The sequence below is a fragment of the Phlebotomus argentipes genome, unplaced genomic scaffold, assembly GCF_947086385.1.
Source record: "Phlebotomus argentipes unplaced genomic scaffold, Phlebotomus argentipes genome assembly contig_2, whole genome shotgun sequence".
NCBI classification, from domain to species: domain Eukaryota; kingdom Metazoa; phylum Arthropoda; class Insecta; order Diptera; family Psychodidae; genus Phlebotomus; species Phlebotomus argentipes.
Window position 1 is genome coordinate 7308938 of NW_026776162.1, and position 20106 is coordinate 7329043.

General features: G+C 39.8%; 8 protein-coding genes across 15 annotated transcripts in view; 3 read left to right on the top strand and 5 right to left on the bottom strand.

The window, feature by feature from the left end:
* LOC132265458 (small conductance calcium-activated potassium channel protein) overlaps positions 1 to 4061 on the top strand; it is a 61174-nt gene extending 57113 nt beyond the window's left edge. For all 6 annotated transcript variants that reach the window (XM_059766162.1, XM_059766164.1, XM_059766166.1 and 3 more), the window contains one exon: positions 2655 to 4061. In XM_059766162.1, coding sequence (XP_059622145.1) covers positions 2655 to 2817 — 163 coding nt within the window. In that variant the 3' untranslated portion in view covers positions 2818 to 4061. The remainder of the gene's footprint in view (positions 1 to 2654) is intronic.
* Positions 4062 to 8825: 4764 nt separating this feature from the next.
* On the top strand, positions 8826 to 9395 carry LOC132264611 (uncharacterized). Its single transcript, XM_059764865.1, has 2 exons — positions 8826 to 8956; positions 9027 to 9395. The coding sequence occupies exons 1-2, from the start codon at positions 8891 to 8893 to the stop codon at positions 9300 to 9302; spliced, it is 342 nt and encodes a 113-aa protein (XP_059620848.1). The 5' UTR covers positions 8826 to 8890; the 3' UTR covers positions 9303 to 9395.
* Positions 9396 to 9508: 113 nt separating this feature from the next.
* On the top strand, positions 9509 to 11060 carry LOC132264996 (zinc finger protein 26-like). Its single transcript, XM_059765369.1, has 3 exons — positions 9509 to 9731; positions 9807 to 10796; positions 10868 to 11060. Exons 1-3 carry the CDS (start codon positions 9549 to 9551, stop codon positions 11036 to 11038), a joined length of 1344 nt encoding a protein of 447 aa, XP_059621352.1. The 5' UTR covers positions 9509 to 9548; the 3' UTR covers positions 11039 to 11060.
* LOC132264997 (retinol dehydrogenase 14-like) lies at positions 11035 to 13665 on the bottom strand. 3 transcript variants are annotated; one of them, XR_009468560.1, is made up of 4 exons: positions 13466 to 13665; positions 12693 to 13407; positions 12104 to 12632; positions 11929 to 12044 (listed from the first exon to the last, which is right to left on the bottom strand). XR_009468560.1 is itself a non-coding variant. In XM_059765370.1 (2 exons), exons 1-2 carry the CDS (start codon positions 12196 to 12198, stop codon positions 11168 to 11170), a joined length of 972 nt encoding a protein of 323 aa, XP_059621353.1. In that variant the 5' UTR covers positions 12199 to 12306; the 3' UTR covers positions 11035 to 11167. The 3 variants fall into 3 exon arrangements, 1 of the variants encoding a protein (XP_059621353.1); XR_009468559.1 differs by having other exon boundaries at positions 12104 to 13407; XM_059765370.1 differs by lacking the exons at positions 12693 to 13407; positions 13466 to 13665 and having other exon boundaries at positions 11035 to 12044; positions 12104 to 12306.
* A 217-nt stretch (positions 13666 to 13882) lies between these two features.
* On the bottom strand, positions 13883 to 15155 carry LOC132265216 (retinol dehydrogenase 12-like). The gene is made up of 4 exons (XM_059765793.1): positions 14945 to 15155; positions 14374 to 14883; positions 14102 to 14306; positions 13883 to 14018 (listed from the first exon to the last, which is right to left on the bottom strand). The coding sequence occupies exons 1-4, from the start codon at positions 15153 to 15155 to the stop codon at positions 13883 to 13885; spliced, it is 1062 nt and encodes a 353-aa protein (XP_059621776.1).
* A 198-nt stretch (positions 15156 to 15353) lies between these two features.
* Positions 15354 to 16821, bottom strand: LOC132265217 (retinol dehydrogenase 11-like). Its single transcript, XM_059765794.1, has 4 exons — positions 16611 to 16821; positions 15821 to 16333; positions 15538 to 15754; positions 15354 to 15480 (listed from the first exon to the last, which is right to left on the bottom strand). Exons 1-4 carry the CDS (start codon positions 16819 to 16821, stop codon positions 15354 to 15356), a joined length of 1068 nt encoding a protein of 355 aa, XP_059621777.1.
* A 133-nt stretch (positions 16822 to 16954) lies between these two features.
* LOC132265218 (retinol dehydrogenase 11-like) lies at positions 16955 to 18168 on the bottom strand. Its single transcript, XM_059765796.1, has 4 exons — positions 17989 to 18168; positions 17421 to 17930; positions 17148 to 17352; positions 16955 to 17090 (listed from the first exon to the last, which is right to left on the bottom strand). Exons 1-4 carry the CDS (start codon positions 18146 to 18148, stop codon positions 16955 to 16957), a joined length of 1011 nt encoding a protein of 336 aa, XP_059621779.1. The 5' UTR covers positions 18149 to 18168.
* Positions 18169 to 18266: 98 nt separating this feature from the next.
* LOC132265219 (retinol dehydrogenase 13-like) lies at positions 18267 to 20072 on the bottom strand. Its single transcript, XM_059765797.1, has 4 exons — positions 19804 to 20072; positions 19393 to 19563; positions 18605 to 19098; positions 18267 to 18375 (listed from the first exon to the last, which is right to left on the bottom strand). Exons 1-4 carry the CDS (start codon positions 19888 to 19890, stop codon positions 18267 to 18269), a joined length of 861 nt encoding a protein of 286 aa, XP_059621780.1. The 5' UTR covers positions 19891 to 20072.
* Positions 20073 to 20106: the final 34 nt, after the last annotated feature.

Consider the following 20106-nt stretch of genomic DNA (forward strand, 5'->3'; position numbering starts at 1 on the left):
TTATGATTCTATTATAGTCAAGCAATATTGAATCATTCACTTGAGACTCTTTTTGCTCTCTCACTCACTCTCTCACTCACCCTCTTTCCCAAAGCTCTCGCGCGCCGAGTTCCATCGGCGAAAAGATACAATCGTCGAGAAGAAATAATTTATTGACTGTATTTTCTCGTTTCTTCCCATAATATTACGCTCACAATCATATATCTTCGTCCCCACACTTCCTCACCAACTCACCAAGGATGACCATCTCTCAGAGATGCGACATTTCCATATTATTTCTTTGATATCGCTGAGTAAATTGAGCCTTTTAATTGCTCTAACGCAATTTATTAGCGCGAACTATAAAAGTTTTCCGCGCATCTCTGAACGACACTCTTAGACATGATCCATCCTTGGGAGACTTATTAATCACACTTTATTTCTGTTTTTTTACAATTTGGTCATGTTGTGTTTTCTTACATTGCATTTAGGAGCCGAAGGACACGAAATGATTGAATGAGTGTGGCATGAAAATCGTTCGTTTGTTACCTGAGAGAGTTTGTCCGAAAAAGTCATTGAAAGAGATGATGTAAGAAAGCCATAAAAAAATGTCTTTAGCACAATGTAAAAAGAAACTATATACCTTACTATATATTTTATACTTTCCTGTATATTGTGAAAAGCAGAGGCAAAAATCTGGAATATTTTGCATAGATGTTATACATATATCTTTTCTCACGGGCAGACAATGTAATAGACAACTTTTTTCTATTTTCCTTTACAACTTCATATATTGCGCTGAAGAAGAAGACAAGAGAACCAATGGAAGATCCCTTCCGACGTTCTTTACTCTCTCTCTCCACTTTCTTTATTCTATTTTCCACGTGTCTATTTGTCTTCATGTCTGACTAACACTTTGAGAGAAAAAGTCCAGCTAAAATGCTGACATGGAATGTTTCTTGAATGTAGATTTTTCAAATGCTAATAACATAACACATTTTTCTTCATTCTCTCCCAAGATGAAACATTTCTTATTAATGTTGAGAATCTCTTTCTCTCTTTGCTGTCCATGCTTAATCTACTCGCATTTCTTCTGTGCTTTCCTGTGCAAACTGAACTGATGGAAAATGGTGCTGACGAAAGAAATGTACGACTTTCCAGTACACCTGCTTCCAATTTAATAGTTTGTCTCGATGTTGTATTAATTGAAAACTACTCTCTGTGATAAACTTTTCTCGCACTGCAGTATTTCACCCATTTCGTGACTGTTCTGCAAAATTTTATTTGAAAAACCGGAGAAACTTTATCAATTCTAAGCATTTGAGAGGTGTATTAGATTGGAATAAATACATGAATTGAAGTAGTTTTCATGAAATAAACTTTTTCCAAAAAAAAGTCTCATAATTATGTCTGAATAAAGTGCATTTTGAAAGTGGATACTATAACATATTGACATAAATTAACTCGAGCTTCAAACTTTCGACTAGATGAACTTTTCATGTGGATTTCCGAATATTTGTTGAAATTTTATCCTCACCCAAAATAGTGTTTTCACCAAGTCATCAAAACTGCTTCCAAAACATTTTACCGTATGCTTTGATAACCATAAAAAATAATAACACACATTTTCCGCTGTGCAACGCCAAAAGAATGTCAAACAAGTAGGTCAAATTGATAAACACAGACATCAGAGTGAACTTGTAACCCGAGCGAAGCGGAATTAACATTGTGTGACCCCATAAAATCATTAATGAATGCTAAATTTTATTGATTTGAGATACTTAGTAGGGACTTTCCAGTCCCTGAATAATAATGACTTAATTTTCTCTCACGACAGGAAATTTCCTCTAAATTCCAATTAAATGTGCGAAATAATTTATAGTCAACTTTCCCTATTACCCATGCTTTTTCCCCTCAATGCTTTGATGTCTCTCTCACTCACTTGGTGTATTGATCTTAAAGCCAACAGCGCGCCTTAAATGCTAATCCCGTCGTGAGACTTTTCATGGAAAGCCCTCGCAATGTATTTTTAATGATTACCCGAGTCTCGTACATGGCAAAAAGGCAATTGAATAAAGTATGGCATTCTCTGAATTTTAATTAAATCAATTACACCGAAATTTAATTAATGTGCCCAAAAGTTTGAAATGTGTGACTTTCACTGACATATTTTGCGAATTCACGTGTCAATCAACTTTTGACTGTTAAAAGGAAAATGCTGTTTGCGTTGGCCAAAAAATTTATGCATTAATAGTCAATCAAATTTTCGCGCGAGCCAAAGAGAGAAAAACGGATATTTACATGTTGTGTGTGAAATATCACAATAAACTGACATTATTGCGGATTTAATATGCCAAATTTTGTGTACAACAGCAGGAAAACAGTGTTGAGGAAAGCATAAAATATATTTTAACACCCTTTTAACAATGGACATTGTCAAACATGTAAAGTCATTTGCGTAAAGAGCTTTCGTGAAGCGCTTTCAGTCCCACATTCTCTCTCATATCTATCCTCCTATGCCTTGTGTGACTATCGGTGTTGGTCATTTGTTGTGGGCTGTGTGTGTAAAGCGGATCAGGGCAAATGGAGTGCCCCAAAGTGGGACGCGCCCGATTTTGGGGTAGTTTGCATGCGGCGGTCTAATGTGTGGCATACATGCTCAGTTTCTCTTTCAGAAGCGTTCCGGCAGCCGCCACGACGCCCGCATATCCGTGGCCGGCCAGCCCCATTCTGCCGCCCATCTCCAGCCGGACGCCACACCTGGTGCCGGAGACTCTCGTGCCCACGTCGAACGGCCAGGACGCCACGAGCTACCATCCCGCGCGCGGCAGCAGCTGAATGGAAGCCCGGTCGTCCTCAGACGCCTCCGACTCTTCTGGCCGTGACGCCGCCGCCGCCGCCGCCACCAAGTTCACGAAGCGTCGCGAGCGCGCGGCACGCTCAAGTGTGCACCTCGAGAGCCTCGAGAGGAGTCCCGAAGACAGTCTAGGTAAATAAGATTTCACTGTATAAAAACCTCCTGCCTCGAAAATTGTTAACCATCTCTAGAGAGAAAGAAGAGAAGTGTATTTAGTGCATTGTACCATTTGAAGCGTAGACGACACACATTTCTATATATTGTATTGACGAGGAGAAGCGAGTAGCACTGCCCAGAAGCTGGGCAGAGATTGCATTGAAATCGAGAAGCTTTCCTTTAGGCCAGCTCAGTAGAGACTTTGACATCTTCTCTGTGTGCATCTCTCAAGGCGGTGTTCAAATCCAAATGTTTTCTTAGGACAAAGAAGCATCTCAAACATCCTGCAGAATGCTGGATAAAACGAATAGGTTTCAAATCTGGACCACTATTCATCACGCGCTAATCATTTAATGCTGCTGTATTGATTCTGTCAAATCCCTGCTTTCCATCCAATCAGGTAGTTATATTTAGTTTTTCAATTTGCATTTATAATTCACACTGGACTTAATTCAATTAAAGTTACACTTTAATGAAATTTAATGGGTGTTTTGGTTCGTGCCACGTAAAGAGCGTGGCAATGGAAATTATGATGCCCATATTTAATTAATAAACTGCTATGTGAATGTACTGAATTGTGTGCACAAAAGCGCAGGTGAAAACCGCAATTCAGTACATAAATTGGGCCATTCTTTCCGCACATTCACATGCATTTGAACACCCCTTGGCCAGTGTTCGTCAGTCAGCATTGTGTCCACTTGAGTGTGGCATGATTTTGCAATTAATCCTCTAAAAGGGTCATTTTGGGAGATGGAACAGCACAGCAATGTCACTTTAATTACCGCATGACTTTCCATTGAATGCTTACACTTAAGACAAGCTCAATAGTCCAAATGGCAGATGGCACAGGAAGATGTTTCTCAAGTAGGGCAGATTTTACTAGGAAGAAGAAAAAAAGACAAGCGTTTCATACATGTTTTTTAACAATATACAAAAACAATGCAAACATCGCAAGACGGAGTGCAAGAGTGAAAGTAGTGAAGCAACCGGCCAGGATAATTACCAGAGACAAACCTTAACATTTAGGCATTTTTGTATACATTTGGTTCTCTTAGTGCAAAAGCAAAAACAAGAAGAAGTGTGTATTTCAAGAGTGTAGAAATTGTATAAATAAAATCATAGATGAACACACACACAAGTGAGAAATTGTCGAAGACAAATTTATTGCGATTCGCAAGAAAAGCTTTATCGTTTTATATAGTTAAGAATAAAAAGGGGGCGCGAAGGTGGGCAAAGAGGGAGAGAAACAAGTGGCGGTAAGGTGAGGATAGAGGCAAATAGTGTAAACAGTTGAATAAGTATATTTAAAGTGAGTGACAACAGTTTATTGAACATACAAGAGAAGTTTAGTGAATTGATGAGGCGTGAGAATTATTTATTGTTCAAAAGTAAATAAACAGAGCGAGAGAGTTTGTGGAAGTGGAGGAAAACAGAAAAACTTTAGGGTGCCTGCATTATGCTAAGACATTACCAAGAGAGAGAGAACGAAAATGTAACTAAATTATACTCCAGTCTTTAAGTAAATACTCGGCAAAAAAAAACACACCCTTCAGCGCTCATTAGATTATTTCACGTGTGGCGCAGAAAAAACATCCCACAAGATGAATTTCCTAGATCGATTTATTGTAATTTCTTGGTCACCTTCTTCTCGCACAATTTATGTCAATGAAGGAAGAAAGTGGCTCTCGTGTACGCGCAGAAAAATGGCCACTTTAGCAGTGAAAACATTATTCCTTCCATTGAAGCGCAAAGTTTCCTTTTCTGCAACTCCTTATTGAGTCTGTCACATTACTTTTCCCCCCCAGAGTGGCTCTTTTCAGCATAATTTCTCTGTTCCTCCTTTCCCTCTTCCGCAACTCTCTGCATCTTGGCACAGTCTCGAGTGCATTAAGTTGGCTAAGATGGAATGCAGAAGCTATATTTGCCCCTCAAAGAGGTTCTCGCCATAGATATGCAATCGCAATGTTGCATTTATCTCCCTAGTGATAAGGAATTATATACACACATACACTCTTAAATGATGGATATTTAATAGGAATGCAAAAAAAAAGGTGAAACAGTCGTCAAATGCTGTGAATTTTAGTGTAAAGAAAAACTGAGCATTAACAGAAGAAAAGAATAGTGACGAAGAGAAAATCTCAAAGTAGCACGGAAAAGTGTTACTCTAAAAATGAAATAAAAGTCAGAGAAGAAAAAATTATATAATATAAAGATGCGTCATATTTTCCACAATATTGATGAGAAGGAATAAGAAACATTTTAGGAGATAGTGAAAAAAGAAATTATTAAATGTTTATATTTCGATATTTCTATATTCAATGTGAAATCCAAGTGAAATTTTAAGAGAAATCCTTTCCAATATTGAAAAAAAAAAAATTAGATATGTAACGAAGAGAAACAAAAATTAAGTCCCTTGCGTAAATTTCTCTTAAATGTCTTGTAAAAGAAAATTCGAGGCAAAAAATCTGTTATTTATTTTCACTGTATGAACTGTAAAATCAAAAGGAATAACCAAAACAAAAAAAATTGATTCTGGGACGCAATAATTTTTCTCACACGCGATATTTTTCTCAAAAAAAAGAAACTAAAAGAAAAGCATAAGAACTGACGCACAAACTGATTAGATTGAACCTTCTTACTTAAGTCTGGCCACAAAGAGCACACAAAATAGGAGCAACTGATGAAATAGACGGTTTCTGCATCGTTTTCACTTATATCTACGGACTTAGAAGGGGAAACTGTGAGTGATTCTCTTCAGAATGGCTTCGGGCGGCAATTAAGCACTGCAGTGACAACGTGGAATTCACTCAAGTGATTTATCATCATAACATGTCGCACGATGACACACTGACTCACTCAGTCCCATTGAATTCTTGCTCGTGTTGATCGATTGCACATGACAAAGGCAGGAAGTTCTCGTGATTTTCACTTAATCCTCCTCCGGATCAAATGCTTGACCTGCGGCACAAGTGCCTCACAGTAGGAGAAAAAAAACCCCTTGGAGAGTTATTCTTCAGAATAAACGCCCATTGGATTACTTTCAAAATTCATAAGAATACCGCCCCAAAGCAATTTCTCTTTACCGTTTCCCATGAATAATTCAGGCTAGTTATGCAGCAGAAAAAAAGACAGATTCCCTTAATCCGGAAATTGCGTATTGTTTTTCTCTCGAACACAACATCGCACGACGTCTGATGGCGATAATAGGAGATGCGATAAGATGAGAAACAAGAAGAGGATGAAAAATACTTTAGAAAAAATTCGATGATATCAAAGGCTGTCGGGTAATTGCTTTAATTTTGTTCTTGTACCAAAAGAAGAGATGTGAAGATTAACTCTTAATTGTCTCTTAAGATAAGAGATTATAGGCAAGAAGAAAGCTGTATGGAATTATGCAAAAACTAAAGAAAGAACTAACGAAGTTACACTGTGGAAAAGAAGAAGCAAAGCAGAATAATCGCTAAAGAGAGTTAATAGAAAATCATATTTCAGTACCTTCAGAAGGCATTAATAACTCTTAGCGGTTGGAGAACAGATAGAAAAAATCCGAGCTATATACTCTTAAAACAAAGAAGAAAAAAAAACAGATGAAACCTTGATAAAAATATATACTATATTCTAGAAAATATTATATAAACAATTATTACTTGAACTAGTAAAAAGTAACCTTAAAGGAAATAAAAAAACGTGGGTATTGAAAATTTCCCAACATTGACCAAACTAGCATTAAAGATAAAAGAGTAAAACATTGTAGAGTGTATAAATTAATTAAAATATAGAACTCCCGGTGTTAGGTGTGAATGAGAGGAGTTTTTAGAGAATGTAGGCATAATTTTTTTTTACTTTCTCTGTTTGTTCAAAATCTCGTTGAATTTGTTGAATATTTTCATCATGTTTTCATTCTCGAAAACCAATTACAAGTGATATGATAAGAGACCCTTTGTTGATTAGTTTTATAATTGTTTTCTCCGCCCAATTCTAAGTTAAACTCTTGATAAAGAAAAACCCTTTAAAAACCCCCCACTTTTTCGCTGTAATCTTCTCTAAACCACTCTAACTGAACAAAAAGGTATTAGGAATTATATTAAAAGGTTCGTAAATTAATTATAAACTGAGAGAAAAATTAAAGCATAAAGTCCGATTCATTATTAAATTTATGAAACGATGAATCTTATTAATAAAATCTAGTTAAAAATCCAATTTTACTGTATTAAAAGTTAAATAAAAGAGTGTAACAATTTAAAAAAAAAACACCTTGAAGTTTCTATGCAATTATAAACTTTATAAATTGTGAACATATTAAAAAAAAAACACTTTGAAGAAAAAAACTAAAAGTTATCTTCTTAACTCTATCTTATATCCAGTAAATACTCTCTAAAAAAAATGTGTTTCTTGTTGATGATGTGAAAATATCGAAAAAATATGAAAATTGTTTATTTTTCCTTACGAAAAAAATCCCCTCTTTAAGCTAAAACTATTTATGATATTGAAAATTATTTAAAAAGAGAAAAAATGCGAACAAAAAGAATTCCCCAAATGAATTAAAACACTCATAATATGATATAATGTGGAAATAATGTATGAATAAAATGAGAGAAATATAATGAAATAGTTAACAAAATTATTTGTATGAAAAATAAAGAATCTGAAATGAATATTCATAATGATTATTAAAAAAAAATATCCCACAGAAATTTTCAGAGGCCGTAAAAAGATAGTTCACAATAATTGTATTGCATTAAAAATATTATTATAATAATATTTCCAAAGTAGAACCGGCAATATTCATTTTAATAATGAAAATATAGTGGAATTTATTAAAATTTTTCCAAACTCATTAGAGTGAATTGAGAGAGAGAATTTAATTTGATAATTTTAGGTGAATTTTCAGCACCATTTATTGATAAAATGAAAAATTGTAGTTATGAATTGAGATAAAAATGGTTTTAATCCCTATTTTGAGGATGTTTCTGACGAGAATGATTAGGATAAAAAAAAATCTGTCTTGAATCGAAACTCTGGCAATGACGAGGAAATAAAGCTTTAAAAATTTTATCTGTAATTTCACGACAACAACTTCAAGATCTGAACGTTGAAAATGTTTACAACTAAGAACACTTCAACACGAAATACAATTGAGAATCATTCTCAGCAGAAACAACCCCATAAGAATATTTGTATATAGAGTACATAATATATTGTTACATAGTTTTAAATACCAGAAAAAAAGAGAAGGAAAAGATATATAATGAATCTGTTTGCATATCGGGACATTAAAATCAATTAGTAAAACCAAATTAAATAGTATTTCCGCACCCGTTTTCCGTGTGTTTCCGCTCTAAATGTGGCGCTTCGATGAATTTTTCATGAGGAGTCGAGCCTGATTTGGGGTCGAAAGCTTCCTGTTCCTCCATGGCAGCGTTTAATTATTGGATGTTGGGTGGAATATTTTCCCAAAGCGATTTCCCACAAAGATTCTCATCTTTCATTCACTCTCCGGTGGCGACTCAAACTGGACGGATAATGAGGCAATTCCTTTTTGGTGAGCTTTTCTCTGTGAGAAAATTCCAGGCAATCTGCTGAGGGGTGTTTTCTCACTCTTGTGATATCACGCAGATTCCGTTGGAGTGCAGGAATTGTTGGCCCCTCGATTTTTCAGCGCTCCATCACTTCATCAATCTCTTCACACTCTGTGATGCTGGCTAATTAATGAGTGGAAGTGATAAGAATCTTCAGCAATTATCCCTTGTTAATTGCAAGCAATAATTAGCTGCCCGTGATGTTCTTTCCGCCATCGACAGAGATTTCAATCGATAGTGGAAATGCTATAAAAGTCAACAAGAGGAAAGCTCTGCGGCCCAGAAATGAGCGACACACACAACAGTCCCAGCAGAGACAATGAAGAGTGAAGTGTTGTTATCTCTAGTGATAGTCTTCGTGGCGTTTCAGCCCTTCCCGGGCGCAGTGAGTGATCAATTATCCCTCTGAGGGAAGGAGAAGCGTCAACCCTCTCTCACTTCTGGTGCACTTTCAGAGATGCCAGAACGACGTTCCAGAGCGACGAGCGCTGTCAGACGATCCGGAGGAAGTGAATCGCTTCCAGAGGCAGGCAAAAGCATTCTCCAGCGTCTATCGATATGATGATGAGCCGAGAGAGCGCGCCAGAAGACACAGTCCACCCAAGCCAGAGCAGCCTTATCCGCATCCAGAAACTCTGCCTCATCAGGACTTCCCGCAGCCACAGAAGATCGTCGAGAGAGTGCGGAGATTCGCCAAGGGCACAGGTTCTCTTCCCCAAAGGAAGGGTTGAGAGGTTAAGAATGCATCTTTTGTACAGATTTTGAGGACTTGCGACAAATAAAAGAAGCTGCAGCAAAGAAAAGGACTTAGAGAAAAATGTGGGAAAAGTGTTTTCCCGCCTCTTTCTCATCCACTCTAAAATCCCAGTCACCAGAGGCGCTGTTGGCACTTAGCGGCCATCGAAGAATGTTGTCTCTTTCTGGTTTTGTTTACATGTCTGGATAAAAAGCAGAGGTGAATGAGTTTCTTGTGAACAATGGACAAAAAACCACTGGAAAATGTGATTTTCCTCCCGGACGACTACATGGAAAGCATTTGCCGAATCTGTTTAGGGTCTGGCAGTGAAATGGCGAACGTCTTCTCAAGTCTGGTGCTGGAAATGAGCGATGAAGAGGATGTGAAGATCTCCGATTTGGCAGCCTTCACACTCAATCTATTTGTGAGTGCTTCCACTTTGATTTCCGTTCAGATCTTCTGGTGATTGAAGTCACTAATGCTCTGGGAGTATTTGCAGATCCATCCGGATGATAAATTGCCAAAGAACGCCTGCAAACCGTGCATAGACAGCATTCTGGAGTTTCGGGGCTTCAAGCTGAAGGCGCAGGAAGCGGAAAGGAATCTAATCTGCAGCTTGGAAGCGCTCGAGGAGAGACTCAAGGCAGTCGAGGAGGAACTGAATGATGCGACTGAGAAGGAGGTGAAAGTAGAGGAAATAATTCCTGAGGAAGACGCCGCGGAGAATGTCGAGGATGTTGAACATCTTCAGGGAATCAGTGAATTTTTCTGTTCAAAGTGTGGGAAATACTTCCAGAATCAACTTCAGCTTGAGTCTCACATAAAATACCACGAATCCACGAGATTAGTGGCCACTTACTGCACTTTCTCCACATGTGATTCCTGCCACACTGTCTTCCTCACGGAATTCCAGCTGTCCAAGCATCTGGCAGAGTTTCCGGAACACCTGGAAGCGCATCAGATTCTGGAAGATTGTGAATACTCTTGTGGTGTCTGTGCGCAGAAACTGCCGCAGATTGACGAGCTGAAAATGCACGTCTTCCAGCACTCGGAGAAATTCATCTGCCCCGTCAGGGCGTGCGGCTGGGAGTACGGTACCTTCGCCCGACTGAGCTTCCACATGAGGAAGAAGCACGTGCAGAAGCTGGAGCACAAGTGCGAGTACTGCTTGGTGACGTTCGAGGACTACACGGCGCTCAGGACGCACATCAGATTCAAGTGCGCCGAACGGAAGTTCAAGTGTTCGCACTGTGACAAGTCCTTCTTCAACAAGAAGGCTCTGCAGTTCCACCTGAAGTGCGCCAATGACAAGAACTTCATTTGCGAGGTGTGCGGCAAGGGCTTCGGCTATCGTGGCGATCTCACCATCCACATGAGGACGCACACGAACGAGCGGCCGTTCAAGTGCAAGATCTGCGGGAAGACTTACAAGACGCCCAGCATGAGAATTGCCCACATGGACGTTCACATTGACGGCAAGACTTATCCTGTGAGGGAATTCAAAGGTTACCTGGATTGAAGAGGGCATTTTCCTGACACTTTCCTGTCTTCTGCTTTCAGTGTGATATTTGTGGATTGAGATTGCAGTCCAAGGCGAGCTTTCGCGGCCACATGCGGCGCCACAAAGAGTACAAGCAGCACGGCTGCGACATCTGCGGCCGGCTGTTCAACAGCAAATACCGTCTAAAGGTCCACAAAGTGGGATTTCATAAGATAATGCCCAGCGCTTAGGTAAGATTCCCTTCAATCGCACTTTATTTACTCCTCCAAAATCAAACAAAGACTATCAAATAAATTACAATTATCGCAATTAGCTAATTCCTGAGCGGCATTTGGTTGCAGAGTCAGTTCAATTCAGTCTCAGAGAGATTCTTTTTCGGAAATTTCCGCCATCTGGAGGCTCTTCTTCCAGAACCACTCGGCCAGGGAGTCTCTCTTCGCCTCATCCGACGGTTCAATCTCCTCGCAATCGCTGAAGAAGCGTCCAGAAACACCCTCGAGATCCGGATCCATGGCCAGATATAACGCTGTCTGTGCTGCTGATCGCGGAGACTTGAAGAAGTACTCCAGAATGTACGGATTCACTCGCTTAACGATGCAATTCGGGAGAATTCGATTAGCTGTGTAGCCCTCGTGATAGCAATTGACGGTGACGTTGGTGTTTGTCAACTTCTTGGCCAGACAACGCGTGAAGATCACATTGGCGAGTTTGCTCTTCATATAGGCAGACGCTGCAGACATCTCACAACGCTCCAGAGTCAGTTTCCTGGCAAATTTGTGCAGTTTACTCGCCAACACGACGATTCTGCCCGATGGAGACTTCTTCAGTGCTTTCATCAGCAGATGTGTGATAAGAAAATGTCCATAATGATTGTGAATCATCGCCCATTCAATCCCATCTTCATTCTGTCCGCCTTGGAAATCTTCGGCGCAGTTAATGAGGATGTCCAGCTGTGTTTCTGTCTTGTAAAAGTGGTCCACAAACTTCCGGACAGAGTCGAAAGACGCCAAGTTGAGATCGTGCACATAAATATTAGTATTTCCCGTTCTGTCAATGATCTCATCGATGATTTCGTGTCCTTTCTCACTAGCATCCTTCATGCCTATGATGATCTTCGCCTCTCTGCGCGCCAGATTCACTGCAATCTCCTGTGCTGATTCTCCTCCAGTGATCACGACAACTTTGTCCTCCAGCATCAAATGAGTCTTCCGGAACTGCCCGCCTTGAGTGTACTTTCTGCCAAAGAAGATCACCAATAAAATCACGCTGGACAGCTGAAAATCTCCTCAACTTACTTGACTGGCGCGAGGAATCTCCTCGGCATCGCCAAAGCGATTGTCCATAACACATTAAGGACCATTAGAGTCCTCCTGACCACTGTTCTCAGCATTTTTCACCACGTTCTGTCACTACTTTGGCGTATTCCGGCAAAAACAGCCCGCAAATGTCGAGTCACGGCGTCAAATAAGCAGGTTTCGGGTCTCTTTTTGCCCAGTTATTTTTGTCATGGGCAGCGAGAGAAGACAAAAGCCATTAACTTTGATAATTGTTGTGAGACCAATTGCAAGGTTGAACTTTTGCCTACTCGTTCTCATGCACTTCACAATATATTTATATCTCAATCGCTCACTTTCCGCTTGCCTCTGATGCTTTATTCAAGTACAGTGCTTACAAACTGATAATAGAAATTATTGATATTTCTTGCCATATGCAAAATCACTGGGAATCTTGGTCAGACGAAGACTCTCTTTCCAGATAAAATCACTGATTTCTTCGTCCTTCGCTTGAGCTTTCATGTGTTTCTCTTTTACTTCTTCACAGTCACTGCAAAATATACATTGAAAATTATTAGAAAAAAGCTTAAATGGTGAGAAGAAAACGCACCTGAAGTATTTTCCAGAAACTCTGGACAGTTCAGGATCAACAGCGCATCGAATTGTCGTCTGAGCGCCGGATTTAACAGATTTTGTAATCAAAATGCGGAAGAGAGGATTAAATATCCATTCGACGAACTTTGGAATGTTCATATTCCTTCCGATTTCAGTTTGAATGACTCCAGGATGAAGACTGTACACCGTCACATTAGTTCCTTTCAATTCCTTGGCAAATCGTTGAGTTGTGAGAACTTGAGCGAGTTTCGAATTCCCATAAGCCAAAGATTTGTCAAAAGACTTTTGCAAATGAAGATCGTTCTTATCAATCTTGGCTCTGGTGTAAAGATAACTCGAGACGTTCACGATTCTTCCTTGCGGAGCTTTCTTCAGGTGATCGAGCAGAAGATGAGACAGCAGAAAGTGCGATAAATGGTTGATTTGCAAGGTTGATTCACAGCCATCTTGAGTCATTGAGTGAGGAATGAAAAAGACTCCAGCATTGTTGATGAGAACATCCAAATGCTTTTCTTCCTTGCAGAAGTTTTCAGCAAATTCTCTCACTGATTTTAGAGTTGTCAAGTCGAGATGACGATTGTAAATCTTTGTGTTTCCTGTTTCTTGAATGATTTCCTGTCGCGCAGCTTCGCAACGATCGCGATCTCTGCACGCCAAGTAGATTTTGGCATTTCTCCTCGCCAAATCCAACGCGGTTTCCTTTCCAATTCCTACAAGTCATTGCAAATTTCACCACATCACAATTTATTGATAAGAATTGAATCTCACCTGTGTTCGCTCCTGTTATAATCACGACTTTCCCGTCCATTTTTACGTCATCCTTTCTGAATTGACCGCCTTCGAGATACCGTCTGTAGAAGAACATCAGCAAAACAGCCGCTCCTGCGCCAAGAAGGTACTTTTCATTGAAAAGCTCCTTCCAACTTCCAGTTTGCTCAATGAACTCCATTTCGCTTTGACGGTCACAACGTGAGTGATAAAGTAGAAGTTTTGGGAATCAAAAACAAGCTGATTGTATTATTTTATCTCTCGGGAATTCTCTGTAAAAAAAACAGATACCGATATTTATAGATAGTGCGCATATCATGCTGTGAAACATAATGTTGCTTGAGTCTAAAATAGCTTTGTGAACATTTATTTCAAGTTATATTTCTAAAATTGTCCTGCAGTTAATCAGTCTCAAGTCTACTGATATTTCTTGCCGTAGACAAAATCACTGGGAATCTTGGCCAATCGCAGACTTTCTTCCCAGATGAATTCACTGATTTCCTCATCTTTTGCTTGCCACTTTAGCTGCTTTTCTGTGACAATTTCACAATCACTGCAATGAAATTGTATCAGAAAGTTAAGAGATTAGATAAGGAAGCTTTCTTTAAAATTCTGACTCAGCAAGAAAATTATTACCTGAAGTATTTTCCAGAAACTGTGGCCAAATCAGGATCAACGGCGCATCGAATTGTAGTTTGAGCACCGGATTTAAGTGATTTTCCAAAGAGAAAATGCATCGGTGGCATGAGAATCCATTGAATAATCTTTGGAATGTTCATATTTCGCCCAATTTCCGTCTGAATTGCACCTGGATGCAAACTGTAGACCGTCACATTGGTTCCTTTTGAAGTAAAACAGTTGCTTTTATCCTTTCTGATTAAATTTGTCGCGTAAGTCTTATAAATTACCTTGCAATTCCTTAGCAAAGCGTTGAGTTGTAAGGATTTGAGCGAGTTTAGAGTTTCCGTATGCCTTAAACTTCGCGAAGGACTTTTCTAAATGCAAGTCATCCTTGTCAATCTTAGCCATTGAGTATCCAACACTGGACACATTCACGATTCTTCCTTGAGGAGCTTTCTTCAGGTGTTCAAGCAGAAGATGAGACAGCAAAAAGTGACTCAAGTGATTGACGTGCATGTGAACTTCGCATCCATCTTCAGTGATTGAGTGAGGAAGGAATAAGACTCCAGCATTGTTGATGAGAACATCGAGCTTTTCTTCCTCCTTTAAGAACTGCTCAGCAAATTCTCTGACAGATTTCAGAGTCATCAAGTCGAGATGTCGATTGTAGACTTTAGTATTTCCTGTTTTCTCGATGATTTCTTGACGAGCAGCTTCGCAACGATCATAATCTCTGCACGCCAAGTAGATTTTGGCATTTCTCCTTGCCAAATCCAAAGCAGTTTCCTTCCCAATTCCTGTAATAATTTCATTCAATTTCAAGTCACGTCGGCCGGCAATGATAAGAATTAATCTTACCTGTGTTGGCGCCGGTTATGATAACAACTTTTCCATCCATTTTGACATGATCCTTTCTGAATTGACCGCCTTCGATGTATTTCCTGTAGAAGTAAATTCCTGCAATCGCCGCTCCTGCGCCTAAACAGTATCGCACTTCCAGAGGAACACTTTCTTTCAGGCTGTCGCCCAATTGGGCCACTTGCGCAGAGACGTGATTGAATAAATCCATTCTGTTCAACTATCAGAACTTGAATGATATTCCAAAAAAGAAACCCAAAAAGCCGTGTGCATGCGAGACACCTTATCTTCGGTCATAACATTAGATAAGAGATTATTGGATCTGTTTCCAGTCAAGCATAGAAATGTTAAACGTTCAAATATGATAAAATAATCATGATAAAATTATTCTTTTCTATACTTTATTGATTTACTTGCTGTAAATAAAATCACTGGGAATCTTGGCCAGACGCAGACTTTCTCGCCAAATGAATTCACTGATTTCCCCATCTTTAGCTTGAAATGCCATTTTCTGGTCCTGAACTTCTTCACAATCGCTGTAAAATGGACATAATATTAAAATATAATGCAAATATGATAAAAAGAAATCTTACATGAAGTATTTTCCAGAAACTGTGGACAATTCAGGATCAACGGCGCATCGAATTGTCGTCTGAGCGCCGGATTTTCTTGTTTTCCCAAAGAAAGTCATCAAAAGCGGATGAATTATTTTAATAATGCATCTTGCTATCTTTGAGACTCCTGTATTTCGTGGAGTAATTGTCGTTTGAATATATCCAGGATGCAGACTGTTAACCGTCACATTGGTTCCTGTTGAAGTAATAATAATAATAAAATTGAGGCATAATTCTCAGAACACGCCTAAAGTATTAATACCTTTCAATTCCTTGGCTAAGCGTTGAACTGTGAGAATGATGGCGAGTTTAGAATTTGCATAGCGTATTAAACCTGTTGGACTGGAATTCTCGAAATGCAGATCATTCTTGTCAATCTTTGCATTTCTGTAACCGAGACTTGAAACATTCACGATTCTCCCTTGCAGAGCTTTCTTCAGGGGTTCAAGCAGAAGATGAGACAGCAGAAAGTGCGACAAGTGGTTGATCTGCATTGTTATTTCACAACCATCTTCAGTTATAGAGTGAGGAACATAGAGAACTCCAGCATTATTAATAAGAACATCAAGCTTTTCTTCTTCCTTCACGAAATCTTCAGCGAATTCTCTCACTGATTTGAGAGTTGTTAAGTCAAGATGACGATTGTAAATCTTTGTGTTTCCTGTTTTCTCGATGATTTCTTGTCGCGCAGCTTCGCAACGATCGCGATCTCTGCACGCCAAGTAGATTTTGGCATTTCTCCTTGCCAAATCCATCGCGGTTTCCTTTCCAATTCCTATAAAAAATCATTTTGGATGGGGTTAGATTATTCTCACTTAAATACACGGACAGCTTCAGTGTTATTTCTCTCTCTCTCTCTTTATAATACCGAATAAGTAATTTCTTCACATTCTTGATTCGACGTTCAATATCACTCGGCAACATTTCATTCATCACGCGTACAAAAATTATGTAATTGTTTAGAATAGCTCAATGAAAGTTTTCAGTTCTTCTTCAGAATATTCCAAGCCCGATGAAAGAGAAATAATATTTCATTTGCTAATTACAATGACCTGTATTTCCTCCTGTTATAATCACAACTTTCCCGTCCATTTTCACATGATCCTTCCTAAACTGGCCTCCTTGAATATATTTCCTGTAGTAGTAAATCCCAACAACAGCTGCTCCTGCGCCTAAAAAGTATCGCACTTCACGAGGAACACTTTCCTTCAGGCTTTCGCCCAATTGCACCATTTGCTCTGAGACGTGATTGAATAAATCCATTATGTTGGACGGTCAAAACGTGAATGAGACCCGAAACAGCTTATTTAGAGCACTTCTTATCGTCGAACATTACATAAAAGATAACTCATACATGTATCATATTTTTATTACTACATTTGAAGAAGCAACAAATTTACTGCTTTTTCTTGCTGTACACAAAATCTCTGGGAATTTTGGCCAATCGCAGACTTTCCTGCCAGATGAATTCACTGATTTCCTCATCTTTGCCTGGAGGAAGTAATTTCGACTCCTTCACTTCTTCACAGTCACTGAAAAGGACAATTTTCTGTATCGAAATTCTGGTCAATTTATTAAATTGGTTTTACCTGAAGTATTTTCCAGAAACTGTGGCCAATTCAGGATCAACGGCACATCGAATTGTCGTCTGAGCGCCGGATTTCAGAGATTTGCAGAATAGAAATTTATTAATAGGTATTAAAATCGAAATAATGATCCTTGGAATGTTCATATTGCGCCAAATCTCCGTAACAATAACTCCAGGATGAAGACTGTAAGTCGTCACATTGGTGCCTGAGAACAATTATAACTTTAGTAAAAGATGAAACTTGAGCAGAAATTTCTCTTAAATTATCATTTACCCTTGAGTTCTCTGGCGAATCGCTGAGTTGTGAGAACTTGAGCGAGTTTTGAGTTACCATAAGCTCTCATTTTTCCAAAGGACTTTTTCAGGTGAAGATCGTTCTTATCAATATTGCCATTTCCATACGCAAGACTTGAAACATTCACGATTCTTCCTTGCGGAGCTTTCTTCAGGTGCTCAAGCAGAAGATGAGACAGCAGAAAATGCGATAAATGGTTGATTTGCAAGGTTGATTCACAGCCATCTTCAGAAATTGAATGCGGTAAAAAGAAAACTCCAGCATTGTTGATGAGAACATCCAAATGCTTTTCTTCCTTCATGAATTCCTCGGCGAATTTCCTTACTGATTTCAAGGTTGTTAAGTCCAGATGACGATTGTAAATCTTTGTGTTTCCTGTTTTCTCGATGATTTCTTGACGAGCAGCTTCGCAACGATCGCGATCTCTGCACGCCAAGTAGATTTTGGCATTTCTCCTCGCCAAATCCAACGCGGTTTCCTTCCCAATACCTGCAAATCATTGCAAATTTCACCACTTCACAATTTATTGATAAGAATTGAATCTCACCTGTGTTCGCTCCTGTTATAATCACGACTTTCCCGTTCATTTTCACGTCATCCTTCCTAAATTGAGGACCTTCGATGTATTTCCTGTAGAAGTAAAGGATCACCAGCGCTAATCCTGCTCCCAAGAGGAACATTCCTCCAGAACAACCACTGCACACCATCGCGCTTCAATGTTCAACGCCTGAATGACTGTCGAAAAGGTGAGTGAGCCAAAAACTTTATCAGCGGCGAAGATAAACTTTGGTTGATAGGAAAAAAGAATAGATAGATAAGCTTTATTCATGCACTTCTGTCCCACATTTCCGTAAGTCTCAAGCTCTCGTGCCACAGCCATTCCGTTGTCTGCTCGTCTTTGGCCTGCGGCGCCACTTCCTCCTCTTTAACATCACTGTAAAAGAGAAATCGGGTGTGAAAAGCCACGCAACACTCAAGTTCAATCGATGTGCGGTATTGCAAAGAAATTCTGTTGTACAACGTCTAATGAAATGGCAATGAAATGATAAGATTAAGCATTGACCTTCACCTTAGAGCAGAGTTCTTTGGAGCAGAAATAATAGGTGTGGATGGTTTATCGATTGTCGTTTGTCGCATGAATCTTTTACGATTCAGTGACTCACCTGAAGTACTTTCCGCTGATGAACTCGAGCTTTGGCTCGACGGCCAACTTGATGGACGTTTGGGCGCCCGAACGCGGTGTCTTCATGAAGAACGTGGACAGAACCGGACCCACGGCGTGCGCGATGCGATGCACTCTCAAGTGGCGCGTGATGTTGGTGAGAACGTTGCCCGGATTCACGGCGTTCACCGTGACACGCGTGCAGCGCAGCTGATGCGCCAGGTATCGCGTGAACATCACCAGCGCCAGCTTGGACTGATTGTAGGCCGTGAGGCGTTCGTAGCTCTGCCGGCTGTCCAGGTCGTTCTTGTTGATCTGACCGGCGAAGTGGAAGTACGACGATACGTTCACGATGCGGCTCGGCTCGGACTTCTTCAGCGTGTCCAGCAGCAGGTTCGAGAGTAGGAAGTGGCCCAGATAGTTGACCCCAAAGTGCATCTCGTGGCCTTCCTTGGTCAATAAATATGGAGCGTAAAACACGCCAGCGTTGTTGACCTGGAACAACACAAATTCCATCGTCAATTCTTTGCTCAAAGTGACTTAAAAAGTGCTAAAGAATGTTCTTCTACTGTCTAGATTTGATTCCCACAAAAACCTTATAAAAATACACAATGCAAGTCAATAAAACCTTCTGAAACACTTTGAGAAAACTACAAAAGAATTATCAATTAATCACAATGGCAATTATGTAGCCAAAATAAATGATATTATGACAAATATATTGTTATTCTTGAATTTATCGTCTTGAAAACGGAGGAAATTAACTATTAATCAATTTTAAGGACTTACCAGGACGTCGAGGCGCGTCTCTTCGTCCAGGAATGTGTTGACGAAGCTCCGGATCGAGTCGAAAGAGGCCAAATCGAGGGTTCTGTTGTAAATGTTGGAATTGTCAGACTTCCGGACAATTTCCAAGCGAGCAATTTCGCACTTTTCATAATTCCTGCACGCCATGTAGATCTGGCAAAACAAGCACAGCAAGAGGAAGTTTCAGTCACACTTTCGAATAAAAAGGGTGTATTTTAGGCGAGGAACACGCCTAAGTAATTCCGTGCATTTATAAAAGTTCTCTGAGCGCAAATTATCTTGTCTTGGCAAAGAATCTCTGCAAAAGTGCTAATGAAATGCTAAATAAAACTGTGATGATGGGAAGTGGATAAGAAGCTCATTATCTGACTTTTCACTCTAATAACTTCTCACCCTTGCGCCTCGCTTGGCCAGATCCAGAGCAGTCTCGAAGCCAATTCCAGAGCTGGCGCCCGTGATGATCACTACTTTTCCGTCCATCCGAACGTGCTTCTTCCGGTACTGTCCACCCTGAGCATATTGCCTGCCAGAGACACCCCCGAAACGCCCAGTTAAGCATCACACAGATTGATTACAGACGAGATCTGCTCACCTGATGTTGTAGAGAATCACAAAGATCAGGAGAAAAGTGGCCAAACAAGCGCCAAAAATGATCCACACTTCAACATTCACGTAACTCAGCAAATCAAAGCCCAT